This window comes from Lycorma delicatula, chromosome 13 (genome assembly GCF_047948215.1).
Source record: "Lycorma delicatula isolate Av1 chromosome 13, ASM4794821v1, whole genome shotgun sequence".
NCBI lineage: Eukaryota > Metazoa > Arthropoda > Insecta > Hemiptera > Fulgoridae > Lycorma > Lycorma delicatula.
Window position 1 is genome coordinate 20,069,263 of NC_134467.1, and position 23,034 is coordinate 20,092,296.

At 33.7% G+C, this 23,034-nt stretch overlaps 1 protein-coding gene across 1 annotated transcript in view; it reads right to left on the reverse strand.

Moving 5' to 3' along the window:
- Positions 1-9,809: 9,809 nt before the first annotated feature.
- LOC142334030 (uncharacterized) overlaps positions 9,810-23,034 on the reverse strand; it is a 44,563-nt gene continuing 31,338 nt past the window's right edge. Inside the window, exons 4-6 of the mRNA XM_075381697.1 lie at positions 21,162-22,997; positions 18,925-18,952; positions 9,810-13,075 (exon numbers count right to left, since the gene is read on the reverse strand). Coding sequence (XP_075237812.1) covers positions 9,948-13,075; positions 18,925-18,952; positions 21,162-22,997 — 4,992 coding nt within the window. The 3' untranslated portion in view covers positions 9,810-9,947. The remainder of the gene's footprint in view (positions 13,076-18,924; positions 18,953-21,161; positions 22,998-23,034) is intronic.

The following is a 23,034-nucleotide window of genomic DNA, read 5'->3' on the forward strand; positions in this document are numbered from 1 at the left end:
TAAATCAATAAGTTTACCGAGAAATTCTTGAAAAACTGTGGAAAAGAGTTGCCCGCGTGGGACCAACCGTCAAAAGACAACTGGATGCTGCATCATGACAATTCACCTTGTCACATTGCACTCTCAATTAATGAGTTTTTGGCAAAGAAAAATATTCCTGTAGTTTCTCAACCACATAATTTGTCCCTGCGACTTTTTCCTGTTCCTGACTTTAAAAAAACACCTCGAAGGACACCAGAAACAATTTTAAAAAATGTAACCGACCATCTTAAAGATATTCCGGTTTCTGAGTTCCAATACTGCTATGAAGCATGTTTAATGTTGTCTCCTTCAAAGTAGTTCCCCTCTGATTGCACACACTTATTCCAGCGCTTCTGCCATTGATGGTAACATTTCTGGAACTAATTTTCTGTAATATCCTCCAAAACCCTCGTCACAGCTTTTTGGACATCTTGTGTTGTTTCAAAATGGTGTCCGTTGACCGCCATTTTGACTCTTGGAAATAGAAAAAAGTCGCACGGAGCGATATCTGGTGAATAAGGTGGCAGTGGTAGTACTGAAATTTGTTTTGAGGTTAAAAATTGTTTTACTGACAGAGCAGTATGGGATGGCACATTATCATGATGGAGAATCCAATTAACAGCAATGTTGGCACAGACACGAAGAACTCGTTCACGAAGTCTTTCTAAAATTTCTTTGTAGAAATATCGGTTAACTGTTTGTCCAGGAGGCACCCACTCTTTATGAACAATTCCCTTGGAATCAAAGAAGCACACAAGCATGCGTTTCACTTTTGACTTTGGCATGCGATTTTTTTTTGGTCTGGGTGATGATGCCTTTGAGCACCATTGCGAACTTTGGCGTTTTGTCTCTGGATCGTATTGAAAAAACCAACCTTCATCACCAGTGATAACACGGCTCAACAAATCTGGATTGATTTCCGTTTGCTCTAACAGATCGGCTCCCACGTTTCTCGCTGTTGTGTGAGATTTTTGGAGACCATTTTGGCAAAACTCTTTCTCATACCAAGATCTTCAGTTAATATTAGACGAACCGTTTCTCGATCGATGTTGAGTTCTTCTGCAATCATTTTCACGGATAATCTTCGATCAGATCATACGATTTCATGCACCCTGGTCAAGTTGACATCTGTCCATGAGGTTGATGGTCGTCCACTGCGGTCTTCATCTTCAACATTCGTTCTTCACTAAAAATTTTATGCCACCGAAAAAGTTGAGCTCTTGACACAACTTCCTCACCAAAAGTCTTCTGAAGCTTACGCGTTTCACCAGATTTAACGCAAAAAGAAATGGCATAAGGTTGCGCAATATTTTGCGGTTTCATTTCTGTGACGAGAGACACAAACACGTGTTCACTTATTACAGCACAACTCACGACCGAGCAGTTGTCATCAATGTGCCGCTTAGACTAGAAGTAGCTTATAGGCCAAGGTCAAAGATGGTGTGCCTACGCAAGCTGCAGGGTTGCCACATCTTGCAAAGAAAAATCAGTCTCATTACTTTATTGTCGTACCTCGTGTGTGTATATATATATAGATCGGCAAAATATTAAAACTCTTTCAAGTAAATTGAAAGATTTTAGATTAATGTGGAATGCTTTAAAAACCAACTTCCTGCTTATTAGCTCCGTTAATATAACATAATGTTGATTTACAGAGTTTGAAGAGATATCCATTAAAAATGTAATCACAAGTTTTTTCCGGTAGATGTTCTACACCAAATCGACTTTGCTCTAGTTCATTCGAAATTAAATTATGGATTCCACTGCTAGGGATCAACCAATATCAGTTATCTTCATCAAATTGAAATATTGCAAAAAGCTGTTGTACAAATTAACATGTGGTTATTTGTACAAATAGCATTTGTTATTTGTTATAACAAATAACTCATTCTTTCCCTTTTTTCAGAAAATATATTAGATATTTTTCCTTACCTATTTACAAACCTTATTACAAAATTAGTGGGCAATAGCTAAAAGTAAAGACTATTATATAAATAGGCAGAATTTTACAAGAGATACTGCCGTACTAGTCCTTATTGTAGATTGTTTTAAAGAAATTTTCTTTTTGAAACACCTTAGTTCTTTAATCGCCTGCCTAGTAGTGCAAGAAGTACTTGTAATCTGAATCAATTTAAATTAATGGTGTGGATTTTTTAAGCATTGTAATCGGGATGATTTAGTCTTTCTTTTCCTGTTTAGCCTCCGGTAACTACCTTTCAGATAATACTTCAGAGGATGATATGTATGAGTGTAAATGAAGTGTGTAGTCTTGTACATTCTCAGTTCGACAATTCCTGAGATGTGTGGTTAATTGAAACCCAACCACCAAAGAACACCGGTATCCACGATCTAGTATTCAAATCCGTGTAAAAATAACTGAAATTACTAGGACTTGAACTGGAACTCTTCGACTTCCAAATCAGCTGATTTGGGTAGACCCGTTCACCACTAGACCAACCCGGTGGCTTGTGATGATTTAGTCTACATAAATGACTCTTGTCAAATTTAAATTTACAACTTAATATATTTAAAAGCAAAAACAAAACTCACCGCAATCCACCACAGTACAGAATCAAATAAGATTTCTTACTGTATCTTACTATTTTTATTTTTTTCATTTGTCTACAAATAGCCCTTTCGAGGAATTCATCATCATCAGTTGGTTAAAATTAAAGATTTTTTTACTATTTTTAAAAACTTCAAACTCACACATTATATATATATATATATATATATATATATATATATGCACTCAATAAAAAACTTTAAATTCTTTAACTTATGTTTAACATGTGGCCAGCCACATGTACTTCACAAAGGTGCTGTTGCTATCTGTAGCAGCTTTGATAAGAGAATCATTGTCAAACTGTTAGCAGATTGATCGAGCTGAATTTCTGTTTGTATTAGTATAAAATATCCAATTTTTTTATTATTTTGACATTGTCAATGTCAAGTAAAATTTATATTATATTAATGCAGTGCTGTATTAGTGGCTGGCCACAAAACAATGTATGAGTTAAAGAATTTTAAGTTTTTAATTGTTCGATTATATATATATATGTAGTAGCAAAGAAGGTGCCGCGTCTTTGCCTAAGCGGATTAGTCCACCGTTGCCAATTCAGACGCCGGCGGCTAAAATTAAGCGGGCTATCGTTAAGATGGTTCCGCTAAAACCTGGTCCGGGGGCTTCGTCATTAGCGACGGAGCTAACCTCCGGAAGTAAAAGATCAAAGTCTCCGGGTCACTAAGACAAGGGAACGGCAGGCGAAGCAGTTGCTGGAGGCCGACGATCTGACAAGGAACGGGCTGAAGGCTCAGTTGCTGGCCGAGCGGAGGCCGCAGATATTGGTATACGATATGTCAAGTGCGACAAGGTTGGAGGAACCCGAAATCCTCAGGTTCTGCACGGGAAAAATCCTACATTGGATATGTCCGACGAGGATTTTCTTCGGGAAACCAAGGTGGTCAGGCAGCTGGGGAGGAAGGAAGCCCCAAAGAGTCACTGGGTGTTGGAGACCTCGCCAAAGATCCGGCAGGTCTTGGTGGCCGGTGGACGTTTGTTTTTCGGGTGGGCCTCTCATTTAGGGTCGTCGACCATATAGAGATCGCCCGGTGCTACAAGTGTCAGGGCTTTGGTCACACCTCTCTCTGCTGCAGAGCGCAGTCGGAGATGTACGGTCACTGTGCTCTTCCAGGGCACAGGGTAGCCAATTGCCCTGCCAAGTGCGCCGCTTGTACCTTGGTGAAAGGCAGCGATGCGTCCACCGGGTCGGGATAGGCAGTGCACGGCGTATAATATTGCACGGGCGAGAACTGTAAAAACACAGCTTATGGCCTGAATTGAGGGAAGCCTTTGAGGACAGATTCCACCATGTTGAACGCTTGCGCCTGGGGCAGTTGAATCTGCATCATGCCCGTGGCCACCAGTGAAGCCATGAGGATCCTTGAGGAGTACAACTTCGAGGTCCTCTTGGTCCAAGAGCCGTACGCGGTCGGGAGTAGGGTGGTCGGCTTCCATGGGGTGGATTTTATTCATTCTCGTGGGGGACGGCCGCTCTCCGCGGTCGTGGTTGGCTCAGATTCATCGGGTGTATTTTAGATATCCCAGAGGTCGGATGCGCAATTCACCATCGTACGAGTCACCAGGGGTACGCTCGATGTCGAACTAGTGTCGGGGTACTTCCAGCTTGGATGGATTATCGATGACTTGCTGGTGAAGTGGGCAGGATTCTGGACGGTCTCCCGGGCATCAGAGTGCCGGTTGCTCTGGACGCTAATACAAAGTCTCCCGCCTGCGGTTCACCACTCACTGACCTCAGAGACGCTGGTCTCGACCGGTTCGTGGAAGCCAGCAACCTCTACTTGATTAATGATGCAGAACAATCGCCAACTTTCTCTTCCGAACTGGGGGAAAATTACATCGACGTCACTTTGGTGAAGGGCGACTTGCTGCGAAGTACACGTAGCTGGACTGTCTGGCCCGAAGCCAGTGTGAGCGATCATAGGCTTATAACCTATGAGATCATTTACGGAGACGGTCTAAGAGCTCCAGATTCGGGACGCTATAACCTAAGGGACCTGGATCACCACAGGCTGCGGCTGCCTTGCAGGGCATGGAATAGTACATGGAGCACAGAGAGGAGGTGGAATTGATGGCTGAAAAATTCGACCGGGCCATCAAGACTAGCTGCGATAGGGTCCTACGGCGGCCTCGGCCAATGGACGGACCCTTAGGTAGTGGCCAGTCCACTGATCAGGGAGTGCCTGGTGCCATCATGACCGCTGCTTCCGAGGAGCTGTCTGTTAAACACACGCGGAAACCCGGGAAAAAGTGGTGGTCCTCTGACCTTAGCGTGCTGCGCGCAAGATTTAGATCCGCTAGGAGAGGATAGCAGCGTCGCCCCCTAACGGGGATTATCGTTGATGCGCGCTGAGCGTCTGGGGCTCTACCAGCGCGGCCGTACTGAGTATGTTCATCCCGTCAAGGAAACCAAATTCAAGTTATGGCAATACTCCATGCGCGAGTTGCAACGCAGCCCCTGGCAGCTCGCAAAATCGTGTTACCGGCCAAAGCCATTGCACGTGCTGTCCAGTGTTCCATGCGGGTTTGGTGGTTGTGACCACACTTTAACATCTGTAGCGACTTATCAGGCGTTCCTGGATACTCTGTTTTCAGATGCTCCGGAGGGTGAAGCAGAGGTCGGCGTTAGGGCGGGGGCTACACCCTTCCCTGTCGTGCGAGCTGTGGATCCTGTAGATATAGACCGAGTGGTTTCTCGAATGGCACTGAAAAAGGCACCGGGGATTGACCAACTTGCCCGGATATATTCCACCATCTGCTGCCTGTCATAAGAGAGCCGCTTGGCAGACGGTTCACGGGGTGCCTTAGCTAAGGCTGCTTCTCGACTTGTTGGAAAGTAGCTTTGGTGAGGGTGCTCTTAAAACCAGGAAAGAATCCTAGAGAGGTCGGCAGTTATCGGCCCATCAGGCTATTGCCATCGGCAAGTTACATGAAAGGCTGGTTGTGTAACGGCTCTGGGAAAGCATTCGATAGTCGGAAATCCCCACATTAAGTATAAAGGCTGTCTAATCAGCCGAGTGAGAGTTCATAAGTACCTAGGTGTTATGTTTGATGAGAAGTTGCTGTTTAGCCAACCACATTAGGCAAGTAGCGGCGCAGTTTCAGTGATTCACTGAATCTTAGGATTGCTTGTAAGCACTATGGGTTGTCTGGCCGTTAAATGTACATGTGTACCGAGGTGTCTTCGAAAGCTTGATCTCTTATACGGCGTCCGTTTGGGCGCATAGGTTGGATATAAATAGAGAACTTGTATGCACTGGTGTTTTTAAAACAACCTCCTACGAAGCTACTACCGTATTGAAAGGCTCTCCCGATCGAATTAGTGGTGAAAGTTCGGATAGCCGTGTGGCTATCCGGGGTGTGGGGCGGGGGGGGGCAGAGTCCGGCGGCTCTGGCGAGGTCAAGGGGAAAATTGGCTACTAGCAAGCAGCGAGTCAATCTGGCGAAAGCCGCATTGTGGGACCGTGTGGGAGTTACTTGATGCAGTTGTTATGATCAACCAACATCAGTAGTTTACTTAAGGGAAAGACTCCTAACGCACTGATGTGGGAAGCTAACCTTCCCACAGAGAAATATATGGCTGACCATCAGCCAATTAAGGCTCCAAGCGCTTTAATTTGGTGGACAGGTACTTAAAGGCATTCAGCAACCAAGGTGTGGCAGCGAATTGCTGTTTTGACAAAGTAAATTTTAGTTTGTGGATGTCATATATATTTTTAGTAGTTGACAGGATGTGCCTATCCATTTTAGTAAACATATGACAAGTGAACGGTTGGGACACAGAAGCCGGTCGTGTATGGCACCGCACTTAGTCTGCTCACGCTGTTAGGTAAGCTCTAGGAGCTATTTAAGACACTGGTTGCTAAACTGTTTTGAGGCTCAGTAGCTGTTTGTGGCACAGACATTCAGTATTATGCTTTACGGCGACCAAATGGGGTGGTGGTGAGAGAAATGACAAGCAAACCAATATATATATACATATGTAATAATATTTTAACGTGTGATTTGGAAATTATTGGAAATAATAAAAAAATATTTAATTTTAACCAACTGATGATTAGGAATTCCTTGGAAGCGCTGTTGGTGTTTAAATGAAAAATAAGAAGGTAAGGTAGGAAATCTTATTTGATTCTTTACTGTGGGGGATTGTGCTAAGTTTTGTTTTTGCTTTTAATCAGTTAGTACAGAGGAAGATATGGACAATAAAAGAATTGATTTTACTAACTTAATATATTTATATTCGACCTGGTGAGTGTCAAGAATTTGTCAAAAGTAATTCCCAAAGCAAATAAATAAAAATGAAATCCTTAACTTTATGTAGGTTTTACCTGAAAATTTATATGAATTAGGGAAAATGCAAAAACTGAAAATCAAAATAATTTACCAAACTTTGTGTATCGCACAAAATTAATTTGAAGGACCAACAAGTGTTGATAATATAAGTTGTAAAAAATGGTTGACTTCTTACGAAGCATTATACTGTATTTTAAGTAGAAGTTATTACCTTACTCTGAAAGATCTAGTCCTCTAAAGAGAACAGGTATTAACTTTCTCTAAAGAGGAAAATATCAAGTAAGGCATACAACAAGATTTCTGAGAACAACAGCAATACAAGAACAAATCTGCAAATCAACTTCTGATTAATATTTTACATCCAGTAATCCTTTCTAATCAGATACACTTGACCTGAACAATATACATACTCCAGTTGCTTTCAATTAATAAAACTTCATTAGTGAATGACCTTCAACTTTTTTTTCTGTTTCATTAATGGGTTTTATACCTTCAGCCATTAAAAAACAGACATAGCACAAAATGTTATGAAAGTCGTACAAAAACTGTTCACATGTAATCATAACAGCAAATCTTTCCCTAAAGCCAATTGAATTGCTGTTACATAAAGGAATTAACAAGTTACAATATGCAGATAAATGAAATCAAAAGATGCTATGAGTGTACGAGAGGTTTTTGATTTTATGAGATCAAGCCATCATTAGAGTTGGATTTGTTTGGGGTTAATTTTTTAACACCCCTGAACTCCAATTTTTTATTAGCACAAAGTACACTTGAACCTCCTGGAAACTGGTACAAATTATGTTAATTTTACATTAAGTTAATATAAAAATAATCAAAACATATATTCTATAGCAATAAAAACAAACCTGCAAATCGAGTTCCTTTTAATATTTTATTCGTACACCCAGCGATCCTTTGCAATTAGATGCGTTTAACCATCGACCTGAAGAATACATGCTATGAATGTGAAACTACAGTAGCGTTAAGAATAATGTTCTGCTTTTTTACAGGACTTTAGACTGTACGGGACTCTCTAGAGTCCCATTTACAACCAATTTTTTTTTTTTTTTTTTTGTTCAAGTGGGTTACACAACTTCTTAATTAATTTCTTTTTTTAAATTCTTCAAAATATTAAACTGATTAAAGTGAATAAAAAGGAGTTGATGCTACTACTACGGCATTTTAAAGTTATTCACACATTTGGTGTAAATAAAAGTAAGTTTCTGAAAAACAAAGTTTTAACTATATGGGGTAGTTAACTACGTTTTAACTATACGGGGTAGTTATAACTTCAATTTTGATGTGAATAAAGTGAAGATACAACTACTAAGTATAGTTACAACTTCATTATTTTGGAGTCTGAGGCAGCGCACAATCTGCTATGTCAGTAGTCTTCAACATGGCGATGATCATGCATGTGAAAGAGGGAAAAATTTACAGAAAAGGAAGAATAGATGCAAGCAACTGATGCGTTTTGAGATATTGATTTTCTAACTTCAGAATTTATGCCAATTAGTGACAAAACTCAGGGAAAAGCATTACACCCAAGAAATCACATGGAAATATTTTTATGCATTACTGTAAACCCTCAATTTTAGATTGGAGTGGGAGAGGATTTTGGAGTAGATTGATCACCAGTGGGTAAAAGTAATAATGTTATGGGTCTTATTATTGAAATACTCAGAACTGGATGCATTTTTCCAGTACAACACATGAAATGAATAATGCAAAGTTACTGTGACAAATGCACTATCATTTAAAAACGGTTGGTACATTAGATTGTACCCACATAAAAATAAAAAAACCATCAATATTCATGGACGAATGTATTTATCGCAAAGGTAACAACAGTGTAAATGTTAAGGTGATGTGTGTGATACAGAGGAAAAGTATATGAGCATTAGTGCCAAGTAACTTAGCACTGAGCAAGAATATGGAGTGAAATTCAGGACATAATCTCCCAAAAATGACACCATTCTTATGCTTTAGTAGGGCATTAAATGACTGAAATACACAATTTTTTCTCATACAATTCTAATTTGGAAAATCAAATGAGGATTTCTTCTGACACTTCAAGGCGGTTCAGGTCATATCATTTCACAAATATTCCATGCCTGTCAGAAAATCGAAAACAAAAAAAATTTGAAGATATCCGATCACTTTGACGCAACTAGCACCCGATTGTTCATCGTTGACATATACTTTGATCAGATATCGAATTGCCCAGTCTTTTTACCAGACATAGAGGCAGCCAATGTCAAACAAAAATCCATTTAATAGTTTGAAAAAAACCACATCATAATATATGAGTCATCTGGTATACTTTAATCAAAGAAAAGATGTTCAAAACTCATTTTTCCGTAAACTATACCAAGATTAAACTCAACATATATTAATTTAGATAATTGTACAAGGATTTTCACTGGATCAATAAATGCATTCGATTTACCATGTAACTGAGAATCTTCAGTGACAGTGTAATAAGTTAAACAATATTCACAAAAGTCCATGCTTCTATTAATATCATCTTTATGAAAGTGAATGATGTAATATTGGATGGTATTATTTAAACTAGTTTGTTTGGAACATAGATTTTTCAAAGGATTACAAATTTATGAAAGCATAAACTCATTCTCTGTATTTCTAGCCTAACAGAAGCCTTCCTTTTTGAGCATTTTTTATTAATGTCTCTGAAAAAAACAGTCTGCTTACTAAAATTGAATTAGTTACAGTTGAAACTTATCACACAAAATTTCCAGCCAGTTGAAAGAAGAGAAACACAAACTCTTATATACAATTCTTCATGGATGAAAGAATCATCTCCTAACCGCATTAGTTTTCAACAGACACTATTCATCAAAACCAACATCATTATTCAAAGTACAGAAAGGAAAAAAAAGAAACACTGAAACTAGCCACATAAAAATTATAATCTGATATGGGTTACAAAAAAATAAGAATTATTTAGCTAAAAAAAACTACAAACTTAATTATAATGCTGTAAGCTAGAGAATGTCTTAAAACACATCTGTAAAGTATTAAACTAAAATTATAGTGAAACAAGGAATAAATTAATGATGTTCTTACAACTTAAATACTTGGAAATACAATACAAGTTATCGTTACCAAGAGAAACGTTTTCAGAAGTCAGGTATAATGTTTCATCCTTATCACGATTATTCAATACAAAAGATTTATTTACAGTATACGGATCTTCATTTCCACTTGAATAATTACTTTCGATGATTAAATTTTCTAAATTTTTCAATAATTTTCTCTTTATTATATTCCTTTGATATGTGTTTAATTTCATTATAATTATACTGTGATAAATAATAAATTCTGACACTGTATATTTATCATAATCAAAAAGCTCTTTAGATTCTGCAACAAGTTTTTTCTCATGCTTAGATAATTTACCGCAAAATTTATAATATGATAAATCATCAATTATATTTGTACGCTTCATTTCATCCACCTCCATTTTACAATCATTAAGGAAATCATTATGTTTAGAATACTGCTCCGATTCTTTAATATTTTCTTCTAAAGACATTAAAACTAAATGTCTAATATACGTTTCAAGAGTAAAAGGGTTTATATAGTGATGTGAAGCGTATTCATATGGAGTCAAGCCAGAAGTATTTTTAGCATTAATATCTGCATCACCATATATAATTAATGTATTTATATCATCTACTTCTTCAGCAAAATGAAGAGGCGTATTTAAGTCATGATCTGACCATTTAGGATATGCACCCTTTTCTATCATCGTATCAATTAACGATACGCATGTGTTTTTAACGGCATACATTAATGGTGTCTTACCTTCCCTGTCTACATTATTGATATCGATACCGAATAAATGAATAAGTTTATCCATAAACTCTGCATCCATAGCACTGCCGACGATTTTATTTATCATTTGGGAATCTTTCTTTAAAATGTCAATACGATCACGGAACAAAGTAAGCAATAGTTCTTTGTATTTATAATATCCTAACACAACATCTAAAAATTTGTTTCCCTTTTTATCGACTTCAAAGATATCATCCTTATATCTTAACACTTCTATCACTACTTCAACATTTCTATTTTTACCTACAGCAAGACATAAAGGATCTTTGTCGATACCAAATTTTGCCAGAGCATCGCATAAATCTGCACCGTAATACAAAAGTAAACAAAAAATGTTACCATGTACATTTGCAATATAATTAATCGGTATTCCTGAAATTTTTACGCAATATAATTCTAGTGCCTTTTCCAAAGAAAGTGGTTCATTTGATGATAGCGCATACATTAAAGGACTATAACCTTCTTTATCGGCATCATTTACATTTGCACCATGTTTAATCAGCATTCTAATAATTTCCAAATCAGGGATTAGAAGCTCATCCAAAGAACCAATGGCGACCATTAAAGGTGTCGTACCATGATTATTGCTTAAATTCACATCAGCTCCTAATTCAATAAAATTACGAACCACTTCTTTCCCTCGTGCACGATTAGACCGCAATATACGCATTAAAATTGTATAACCATCTTTGTCTTGTGTATTAATGTTAGCTCCATACTTAACAAGAATTTTTAGGAGTTCTTTACAATCAGTGGAATCAGCCGCATGCCACAATGGAAGTTCACCATCTTTATCTGTTATATTTACATCAGCACCGCTTTCTATAAGTTTAATAATGACTTCTTGATCACATTTATTAATAATAGCGTTAATTAAAGGTGTTCGTCCATGTTCGTCCACCGCATTAACATCAGCACCCTTACAAATCACATCAAAAATAAACTTTTTGTTCATATTTAATCGGACTAAATAATTTAAAAATATTTTCTGGCAAGATACATCATAATTTTCAATTACTTTAGCCGTATATCTATTATTCTTATTATTCTTGATAAGTTCTATAGAAAACAGAACCTCATCATGATGTTTGTTAAGTTTACTTAAATCAGCCCCTTTATTTATTAATAAATTGATTACCTCTTCATCATTAGTAAACATAACTGCATAAAATAAACAAGATCTTCCTTCTTCATCGATTCCATTTACATTTGCTCCTGAATAAATCAGTCTACTGATAATTTCCTTATCATTTATTTTTATTGCATACATTAATGGTGTTAATCCATGATAATCATGTGTATTAATCTGAGCACCCGCACTTATCAATCTATGAATTACATCGACTTTGTAATTATTTTTTATTGCAGACATCAAAGGTGTATATTTACAGGCTAAATCTACTTTCGCCCCATGGTCAATAAGGACTGAAATAATTTCCTTGCTTCTTTTAAATTCCATGGCCACTAAAAGTGGATTTGAATTCTTGTCACGATAATCAACACTAGTGCTATTACGAAGCAATTCAACAACAATATCTATATCATAACTATTTTTTAGTGCTAATAGCAATGGCAACTCTCTGTCAATATTGCATACATTAACATCTGCACCCAAGACAATCAATTTATGAATTAACTCTAGACTTCTACCTTTCTTGCTTAAAGCAATACTTAATATACTATGTACAGAATTAGTGATGTTAGATCCTCTCTTTATAAGTTCAAACCATAAGTCATCACTTGTTGTGGATGAAGATTTTGCCATAGGAATTTCATTCAACGTGTTCAGAGCGTTTACATTTGCACCATAATCTATTAACAATTTTATCCTTTCTAAATCATCATCATCATCTTCACAAAAATTATCAACAGCTAAATGTAAGATTGTATTTTCATAGTCATCGCATATCTCGTTCACATTTGCTCCGATTTCAATAATATATTTTATAAAACTTACACTTCTTTTGCTTATTACAGACTGCAACAAAGGTGAAATACCTCTCATGTCAGTATTTTTAACATTTCCACCTTTATCGATCAATTTTTGTATCATATCAATACCCATTCCATTCATAATAGCGACATTAATAATTGATGTTAAAATATTAGAAATATCAAATATATTTCTACTTTCAAAATAATCTAATAAAACCATAATCATTTCCTTACTTGTTACTTTATGAAATAAATAATAAGATTTAAAGTTAGTCATTTTTGATTTAAGTTCAGTTTCATTCGCCACCAATAATTCAACAACCTTGTCGATATCATTACTAACTATTTGTTTTATAAGGGTATCGTAACACATTTTTCTATTTCCTTATAAATAGCGTTAATGGTATCTTTATAATGGTAACAACAACATAGTATTTAATTTAATTTGTTATAATTATTTTTGATATTAAGGTCACTTTCCCAATTTGAACAATTTTAATCTGAAAAAAAAAATGTTAGTATAATGTTTAAACGTGATAATAGGTAATGTAAATATAAAGAAGTAATACTTTAAATCAAATCAGATAACTCATAAATACAAATATATATTATTCTAGCATCGACAGTCACGGATTCGCCTCATTTTATAAGTTTATTTGCATTTCTCATCGTCTTTTTAATTTTATCTTTTTTAATGAAGTAAAGAGAGGCTGGTGAACCCAGTAGCATCACAGCCCAGTTGCTGATTGAGCAGCTGGGCTGTACACCATCGCATCCCTAAAAAATTGAAATTAAAAAAAAAATGCAAATCTTTTTAGATGTTTATCTGAAGAGTGCAAACCTCAACCTAGTGAATATCTATCTCCTTTGGTATACCAGTCAGAAATTGGGAAAATTTTACATCACTGTTCAATTTTTTTTATTTTTACCTTCCTTCATCCACTTAAAGGTCGAACTTCAAAAAATCTGGAAACTAGTTTTTAAATATTTACATGAAAATTACACTCGCCAAAAATTAATCTGATATCGTCATTTGTTACAGAGAAAATTAATAAATTAGTCGGGTTCCAAAAAAAAATTCAAAATCCAATTAACCCTTTCAATTTGGAATTTAAAAAATCTAGAAATTACATTTTAGATAATGACATAAAGATTGCACCCACCAAAAATATCAACTTGACATTTTCATATGTTACTGAGAAATTAAAAAAAAAAACAGTGAATTTCATTGTTACTCCATTATAACCCTGTAAACTTGGTATTTCAAAAAATCCTTTCTTAGTATGAATTTACATTGTAAGAAAAATGTGTATACAAATTTTTCAATAGTTGTAAGTTTAAATAGTTAAGTATAGTTAATAGTATAGTTTAATTTCAATAGTTGTTGCGGAGTGGATTAATACTTCAAATATTGTTAACAGCACTGGAGGTAGGAATGAAAGAATATGGAATGATACTTAAATAAAGGAAGAATAGAAAAAAAAAGAAATATTTGAGGACTATGGTGATACAAGACAGGCTGAATGCAACAGAAATAAAATGTACGATAGCAATGGAAAAGGAAGCATTCATTTAGAAGAGGAGATTATCATGTAGTAAAAGTCTGGACTAAAGGAAGGGATTACGCAATGCTTTGTATGGAGTGAATTGTATGTAAGTGAAGAATGGACAGTTAAGAAGAGGGGAAGGGACTGGTTTGAGGCTTTTGTTATGAAGATATGGAGAAAGTAAGACATAATTAGGAATGTGTAAGTAATGAACAGGATTGAGGAAAAAGTAGAAAGAGGGCTTATGACGGAAGTATACAAACAAAAATGAAATCATTTAGGTCATACAGTCAAACGAGGTGGAATCTTGACAACTACGTAGGAAGTGTCAGTAGAAATAGAAAAAAAGTGAGGAAGAAGAATGATTAAGTTAATAGATTGGAAACAGCAGGAGGATGTAAAAGGCTACAGCAATAAATGGAGACAGTGGTGGGATGTCACCAGCCAGAACATCAGATGATGATCGTGAAATATGTTTCATATATTGAACTGATACATCTATCGATTTAATTAGTTTTGATCACAAAATTAATCAAACAGTTGTAACTGCTTCAATTAAAGTAAAAGTAAACAGGTTCAATGTTTTTCATCACCAGTGAATCAGTCCAAAGACAAGTCTCAATGGAATCTCTCACATTATTCTTGCACTATTCACATTCTTATAATTTCCTTCTTTCCTAAAATAAATTAAAACCATTTCTTCTACTCTTTTTTTTCTATCTGTTTCCTTCTGTAAATATATCTCTTTACAAAATTAGTGTTGTGCGATATATTTTTTTTAAGATATAAGTGGTTACAATGTTTTTAATCTTTATATTACGTAAGTTTGATTAAGTGGTATGATTTTACATTATGTTATAATATTGTTTAACAAAATACATATAATATACAGAATGAGTCAAAAGGTATGGAAACTCCTAATACTTTAATTATTATTAAAGTACTGCATTATTCAATGATTCCCAAATTATATTTTATGCTGTTTCTCATATTCAATTTTTGTAAATCAACATCTTGGGGCTTAAATGATACTTTTTAAGCGTCCCCCCAGCATATAAAGTAATCCAATGCTGAAAAGTTTGGGTGATCACATTGGCCATTCTATTCAACCCCTTCGGCCCATCCATCTTCCTGGAAAAAAGCATTTAAAATTTCACATACCGAAAACGGAAAAGAGAGTGGGCACAGTCTTGATGAAATCAAACATTTAGAAAGTCGGTGCCAATAACGTTTTGAATGTTTGTAACGATATATTTTAGGAGAAGCAAACTCTCAATAAATGTAGATCCTATCAATTATCCACCAACAATAGCTGCCCATTCATTTACTTTGACTGGATACTGTGTATGAGGCTCATAATAACAGTGTAGATTAATATCAGCCTATTACTGACAATTATGGAGATTTACAGGCTATTAACAAAAATGTGTGATCACTAAAAACTATGTTGTTTAATACGTTAGAATCTGCACAAATATTGTTCAACATAATTTTGCAGAAATCAAATCTTCCATCATAGTCATCTTTATTAAGTTAATGCACTGGACGAATTTTAAAGGGTTTAAAATATTCACTTTGTAGTGTTCAAATCTGTGAACTCCGAATAATGTTATGTTCTTGTGCTGCTGTTTGAGTCGAACAATAATGATTCTCAATAAATTCTTGCAAAACTTCAACGATTTGTTATTATTTGTAGCAGATTTAAGCCTGCTTAGCATTCCCCTGTTATTAATGCGCTCCCTCTTTCTTCAAATCATTTGATGGTTTTTGAGACTGTACCCATCGAAATAGGATTACGATTATTAAATGTTGCATCGAACAATTCACAAGCTTATTGTACAAACTAACTCTATCACCAAATCATTAAAAGTGTGACCCTCTCTAGGTCACTAACTCTTATCACTAAATCAAGTGTGAACCTCTCCAGGTCACTAAGTAACATGTTGTAGCAATGTTAGCAGGTAGGACAAAAAAAACTCATTTTGTAAAAAAAACAATTACAAAAAAGATATAAATAATAGAACCGGCTTACAAATGTGGTTTTTAACACATTTAGCCAACCGATCACAATAATTTCTCTTAAGAAACTAACAACTGTAGTAATGAAACATTCTTAACAAATATTACACAACAATGAAGTAAGCTTCATTTTTGCAACAATGGTAAGAAACCGTCAATGATAATCTGATCTGCACGATTAGATGAATATTTTTATTCATCTACACATTAAAAGTGGAACAAAAAAAATTGTTATAATATTTTACAATTTTGTGGTTTATATACATTGATTGCGTTATCGCCTCATGTTAATAGTAATTATTTAAAGATTCCAAAATAAAAAACCAACTTAACCAGTATACAATTTTATGAAAAAACTATTAATATTGACAAACTTTACGATAAACTTACGTACCTCCTAAAATTACTACCATAATGTATTACTGCGTACGTTAAGACTAAAAGATATAACCTCACAAATACAACACACGTATTTAAACTATCTTATCTTACTATTCAAATTATCGAATAAATTACTTTTCCCCAGCGACAATAAAGATTATTATTAAATTGTTTAATGATAAACAAACGCAAATTTGTACTCTATATAATTTTTTTTATCATTCTCACAGAAAATATATTAATGTTTCTGTCTTGTACAGCAGTTTTATTAACTGCAAACGGGTCGGGAAAACTGAAATTTAGAAACTATCTTTAGTAATGACCAATATTGTAATTTACCAGCGAAACAGGTTTTTTTTTAAATAAAATAAAGAAATATTTGCCGGGTTCTAATTCATATTGTTTGACGTTAATATTTTTTTTACTTTAACTTTTGTAGTGCCATATTCAGTCGAATTGAGTAATAAAAGGGTTCTTCGGGACCGTTTCAACAAGTCATTTCTAATAGCCTATCGTTAAAATTTTTTTTTTATTTTTATTTCTATCAACATTTAATTCTTTGTAAATGTTACTCCAGTTTTAGAACGTCCTTTACGTACAATATTAATTTAATTTAAAAATTTTAACTCTTTATAAAGCCTATTATATCCATTAACCTTAAAATTAATTTGTCTTAAGATCATTTTTTTATTAAAATTATTATATTAATTTTTTTTAAACTTTCATTACGTTACGTATAAAATTTGTTTAAACTTTAGTTTTTTTTAATATTACATGTTATGATATACGTGCATAATTAGTTTGGATCAAAGGATGATGAAGTATACTTACTTAGATCTCTAAATTGAATGTTACTATAAAATTATATTACTGATTACATTGGCTTTTATTTTTTTACAGACAACTTACATATTCTTAGTACTTTGTGTTGCCTGTACTACTAATAAACTGCAGGTATGCCAATAATCCACATTTAAATAAATATCTTAATTAACCAATTAACAAGTAAGTTGATTTATTTTCTAATTAAATTCATAATTCTAAATTGTTTTTATACATTATTGTACAGTAAAAGAAAACTTACTGGTTAGTAAATTAAGATATTTAATTAAATGTAGAATATTGGTACTCGAGACATGTCTCCGTTTATTAATAATATAGATCACACAAAATTCCAAGAATGACAGTTATTTGCTTAAAACAAGCATTTAACATCAAGGCAATTCAGATTAACAAAAATACTACCCTAAATAGTTAGTTCTGTCAGTTTTCCTAAAACATATCAAATGATAGATAATAAAGTTTCAACTAAGTGTATAAACATTCTTACAAAATTAGTGAATTTCCTTATTTTGATTTACATAATTCGTCAATGATGAATTACTGTTAAGAATAATTCATACTGTAATTATGAAATATGTTTAAAATATTCAATTTTTTATCATATTTAGTGGCTTTTTACAAGATAGATTTTCGGTTATTGTAACTGAAATAATTTTACATTAATTCATAATGTCTTTTAGTTATTAGTTACATTTCAATTTACAAGTTACCACTGATACAGGAACCATCATGGGAAGAACCATGAATTTGATTTTTATTACACGCAAGTGATTGTACATAATGCTGATATGATAGAATTATAAAAGAATTAGGGAAAAATGCAAAAACTGAAAATCAAAATAATTTACCAAACTTTGTGTATCGCACAAAATCAATTTGACGGACCGATAGGTGTTGTTAACAAGTTGTAAAAAATGCTTGACTTCTTATTAAGCACGTACACTATATTTTAAGTAGGACAAGTTTATTACCTTACTCTGGAAGATCTTGTTCTCTAAAGATAACAGGTATGAACTACCTCTAAAGAGGAAAATATAGAGTAAGACATACAACAGGATTTCTGAGATCAGTAGCAATAAAAGAACAAATCTGTAAATCATCCTTCGATTAATATTTTAATGTGATCAACTTTTTTTTCTCTGTTTCATTAATGGGTTTTACACCTTAAGACATTAAAAAATGAATGGTAAACGTAGCACAAAATGTTATGAAGTCATACAAGAACTTTTCACATCAAATATTAAATGTGAAAACAGCAAATCTTTCCCTAAAGCCAATTGATAAAGGATAAATTTACATAAAGAAATTAACAGTTACAATATGCAGATAACTGAGATCAAGAGATGCTATGAATGTGTGAGAGGTTTTTGATTTTATGAGAGCAAGCCATTATTAGAGTTGAATTTTTTAACCCCCATGAACCCCACCTCAATTTTTTATTACCACAAAGTACACTTGAACCTGCTGGAAACTGGTACAAATTATGTTAATTTTACATTAACTTAATATAAAAATAATAGAAACATATATTCTGTAGCAATTAAAACAAACCTGCAAATCGAGTTCCTTTAAATATTTTCTTCATACAACCAACGATCGTTTTCAGTTAGATACGTTTAACCGTAGACCTGAAGAATACATGCTATGAATGTAAAACTACAGTAGCGTTAAGAATAATGTTCTGTTTTTTTACAGGACTTTCTCTCTACAGTTCCGTTTACAACCATTTTTATTGTTCATGTGGTTTACAAAATTTCTTAATTAATCTCTTTTTTTAAATTCTTCAAAATATTAAACTAATTGACAACTTTTCAAACACATACTAAATAGTATGACAATGGATAAAGTGAATAAAAAGGAGTTGATGCTACTACTATGGTATTGTCAAGTTGTTCCCACCTTCGGTGTAAATAAAAGTAAGTTACAACTACCCCCTATAGTTAAAACTTTCTTTTTCAGAAACGTAGTTATAACTTTACTTTTGATGTGAATAAAGTGAAGATAGAACTACTTAAGTATAGTTACAACTCCATTATTTCAGAGTCTGCGGCAGGGCACACTCTGCTTTTTCAATTTATGATGACAGCAACTGATGCGTTTTGAGTTTTCTAACTTCAGAATTTATGCCAATTAGTGACAAAACTCAGGGAAAAGCATTACACCCAAGAAATCACATGGAAATATTTTTATGCATTACTGTAAACCCTCAATTTTAGATTGGAGTGGGAGAGGATTTTGGAGTAGATTGATCACCAGTGGGTAAAAGTAATAATGTTATGGGTCTTATTATTGAAATACTCAGAACTGGATGCATTTTTCCAGTACAACACATGAAATGAATAATGCAAAGTTGCTGTGACAAATGCACTATCATTTAAAAACGGTTGGTACATTAGATTGTACCCACATAAAAATAAAAAAACCATCAATATTCATGGACGAATGTATTTATCGCAAAGGTAACAACAGTGTAAATGTTAAGGTGATGTGTGTGATACAGAGGAAAAGTATATGAGCATTAGTGCCAAGTAACTTAGCACTGAGCAAGAATATGGAGTGAAATTCAGGACATAATCTCCCAAAATGACACCATTCTTATGCTTTAGTGGGAGCATTAAATAACTGAAATACACAATTTTTTCTCATACCATTCTAATTTGGAAAATCAAATGAGGATTTCTTCTGACACTTCAAGGCGGTTCAGGTCATATCATTTCACAAATATTCCATGCCTGTCAGAAAATCGAAAACAAAAAAAAATTTGAAGATATCCGATCACTTTGACGCAACTAGCACCCGATTGTTCATCGTTGACATATACTTTGATCAGATATCGAGATGCCCAGTCTTTTTACCAGACATAGAGGCAGCCAATGTCAAACAAAAATCTATTTAATAGTTTGGAAAAAACCACATCATAATATATGAGTCATCTGGTATACTTCAATCAAAGAAAAGATGTTCAAAATTCATTTTTCCGTAATCTATACCAAAATTAAACTCAACATAAATTAATTTAGATAATTGTACAAGGATTTTCACTGGATCAATAAATGCATTCGATTTACCATGTAACTGAGAATCTTCAGTGACAGTGTAATAAGTTAAACAATATTCACAAAAGTCCATGCTTCTATTAATATCATCTTTATGAAAGTGAATGATGTAATATTGGATGGTAATATTTAAACTAGTTTGTTTGGAACATAGATTTTTCAAAAGATTACAAATTTATGAAAGCATAAACTCATTCTCTGTATTTCTAGCCTAACAGAAGCCTTCCTTTTTGAGCATTTTTTATTAATGTCTCTGAAAAAAACAGTCTGCTTACTAAAATTGAATTAGTTACAGTTGAAACTTATCACACAAAATTTCCAGCCAGTTGAAAGAAGAGAAACACAAACTCTTATATACAATTCTTCATGGATGAAAGAATCATCTCCTAACCGCATTAGTTTTCAACAGACACTATTCATCAAAACCAACATCATTATTCAAAGTACAGAAAGGAAAAAAAAGAAACACTGAAACTAGCCACATAAAAATTATAATCTGATATGGGTTACAAAAAAATAAGAATTATTTAGCTAAAAAAAACTACAAACTTAATTATAATGCTGTAAGCTAGAGAATGTCTTAAAACACATCTGTAAAGTATTAAACTAAAATTATAGTGAAACAAGGAATAAATTAATCATGTTCTTACAACTTAAATACTTGGAAATACAATACAAGTTATCGTTACCAAGAGAAACGTTTTCAGAAGTCAGGTATAATGTTTCATCCTTATCACAATTATTCAATACAAAAGATTTATTTACAGTATACGGATCTTCATTTTCACTTGAATAATTACTTTCGATGATTAAATTTTCTAAATTTTTCAATAATTTTCTCTTCATTATATTCCTTTGATATGTGTTTAATTTTATTATAATTATACTGTGATAAATACAAAATTTTGAGATTTTATATTTATTATAATCAAAAAGCTCTTTAGATTCTGCAACAAGTTTTTTCTCATGCTTAGATAATTTACCGCAAAATTTATAATATGATAAATCATTAATTATATTTGTACGCTTCATTTCATCCACCTCCATTTTACAATCATTATGTTTAGAATACTGCTCCGATTCTTTAATATTTTCTTCTAAAGACATTAAAAGTAAATATGTAATATACGTTTCAAGAGTTTCAGGGTATATATAGTGATGTGAAGCGTATTCATATGGAGTCAAGCCAGAAGTATTTTTAGCATTAATATCTGCATCACCATATATAATTAATGTATTTATATCATCTTCTTCTTCAGCAAAATGAAGAGGCGTATTTAAGTCATGATCTGACCATTTAGGATATGCACCCTTTTCTATCATCGTATCAATTAATGATACGCATGTGTTTTTAACGGCATACATTAATGGTGTCTTACCTTCCTTGTCTACATTATTGATATCGATACCGAATAAATGAATCAGTTTATCCATAAACTCTGTATCCATAGCACTGCCGACGATTTTATTTATCATTTGGGAATCTTTCTTTAAAATGTCAATATGATCACGGAACAAAGTAAGCAATAGTTCTTTGTATTTATAATATCCTAACACAACATCTAAAAATTTGTTTCCCTTTTTATCGACTTCAAAGATATCATCCTTATATCTTAACACTTCTATCACTACTTCAACATCATTTCTATTTTCACCTACAGCAAGACATAAAGGATCTTTGTCGATACCAAATTTTGCCAGAGCATCGCATAAATCTGCACCGTAATACAAAAGTAAACGAAAAATGTTATCATTTACATTTGCACAATTTTTAATCGGCATTCCTGAAATATTTCCCAAACATAATTTTAGATCCTTTTTCAAAGAACCACTTTCATTTGATGATAGCGCATACATTAAAGGACTATAACCTTCTTTATCGGCATCATTTACATTTGCACCATGTTTAATCAGCATTCTAATAATTTCCAAATCAGGGATTAGAAGCTCATCCAAAGAACCAATGGAGACCATTAAAGGTGTCGTACCATGATTATTGCTTAAATTCACATCAGCTCCTAATTCAATAAAATTACGAACCACTTCTTTCCCTCGTGCACGATTAGACCGCAATATACGCATTAAAATTGTATAACCATCTTTGTCTTGTATATTAATGTTAGCTCCATACCTAACAAGAATTTTTAGGAGTTCTTTACAATCAGTGGAATCAGCCGCATGCCACAATGGAAGTTCACCATCTTTATCTGTTATATTTACATCAGCACCGCTTTCTATAAGTTTAATAATGACTTCTTGATCACATTTATTAATAATAGCGTTAATTAAAGGTGTTCGTCCATGTTCGTCCACCGCATTAACATCAGCACCCTTACAAATCACATCAAAAATAAACTTTTTGTTCATATTTAATCGGACTAAATAATTTAAAAATATTTTCTGGCAAGATACATCATAATTTTCAATTACTTTAGCCGTATATCTATAATTCTTATTATTCTTTATAAGTTCTATATAAAACAGAACCACATCATCA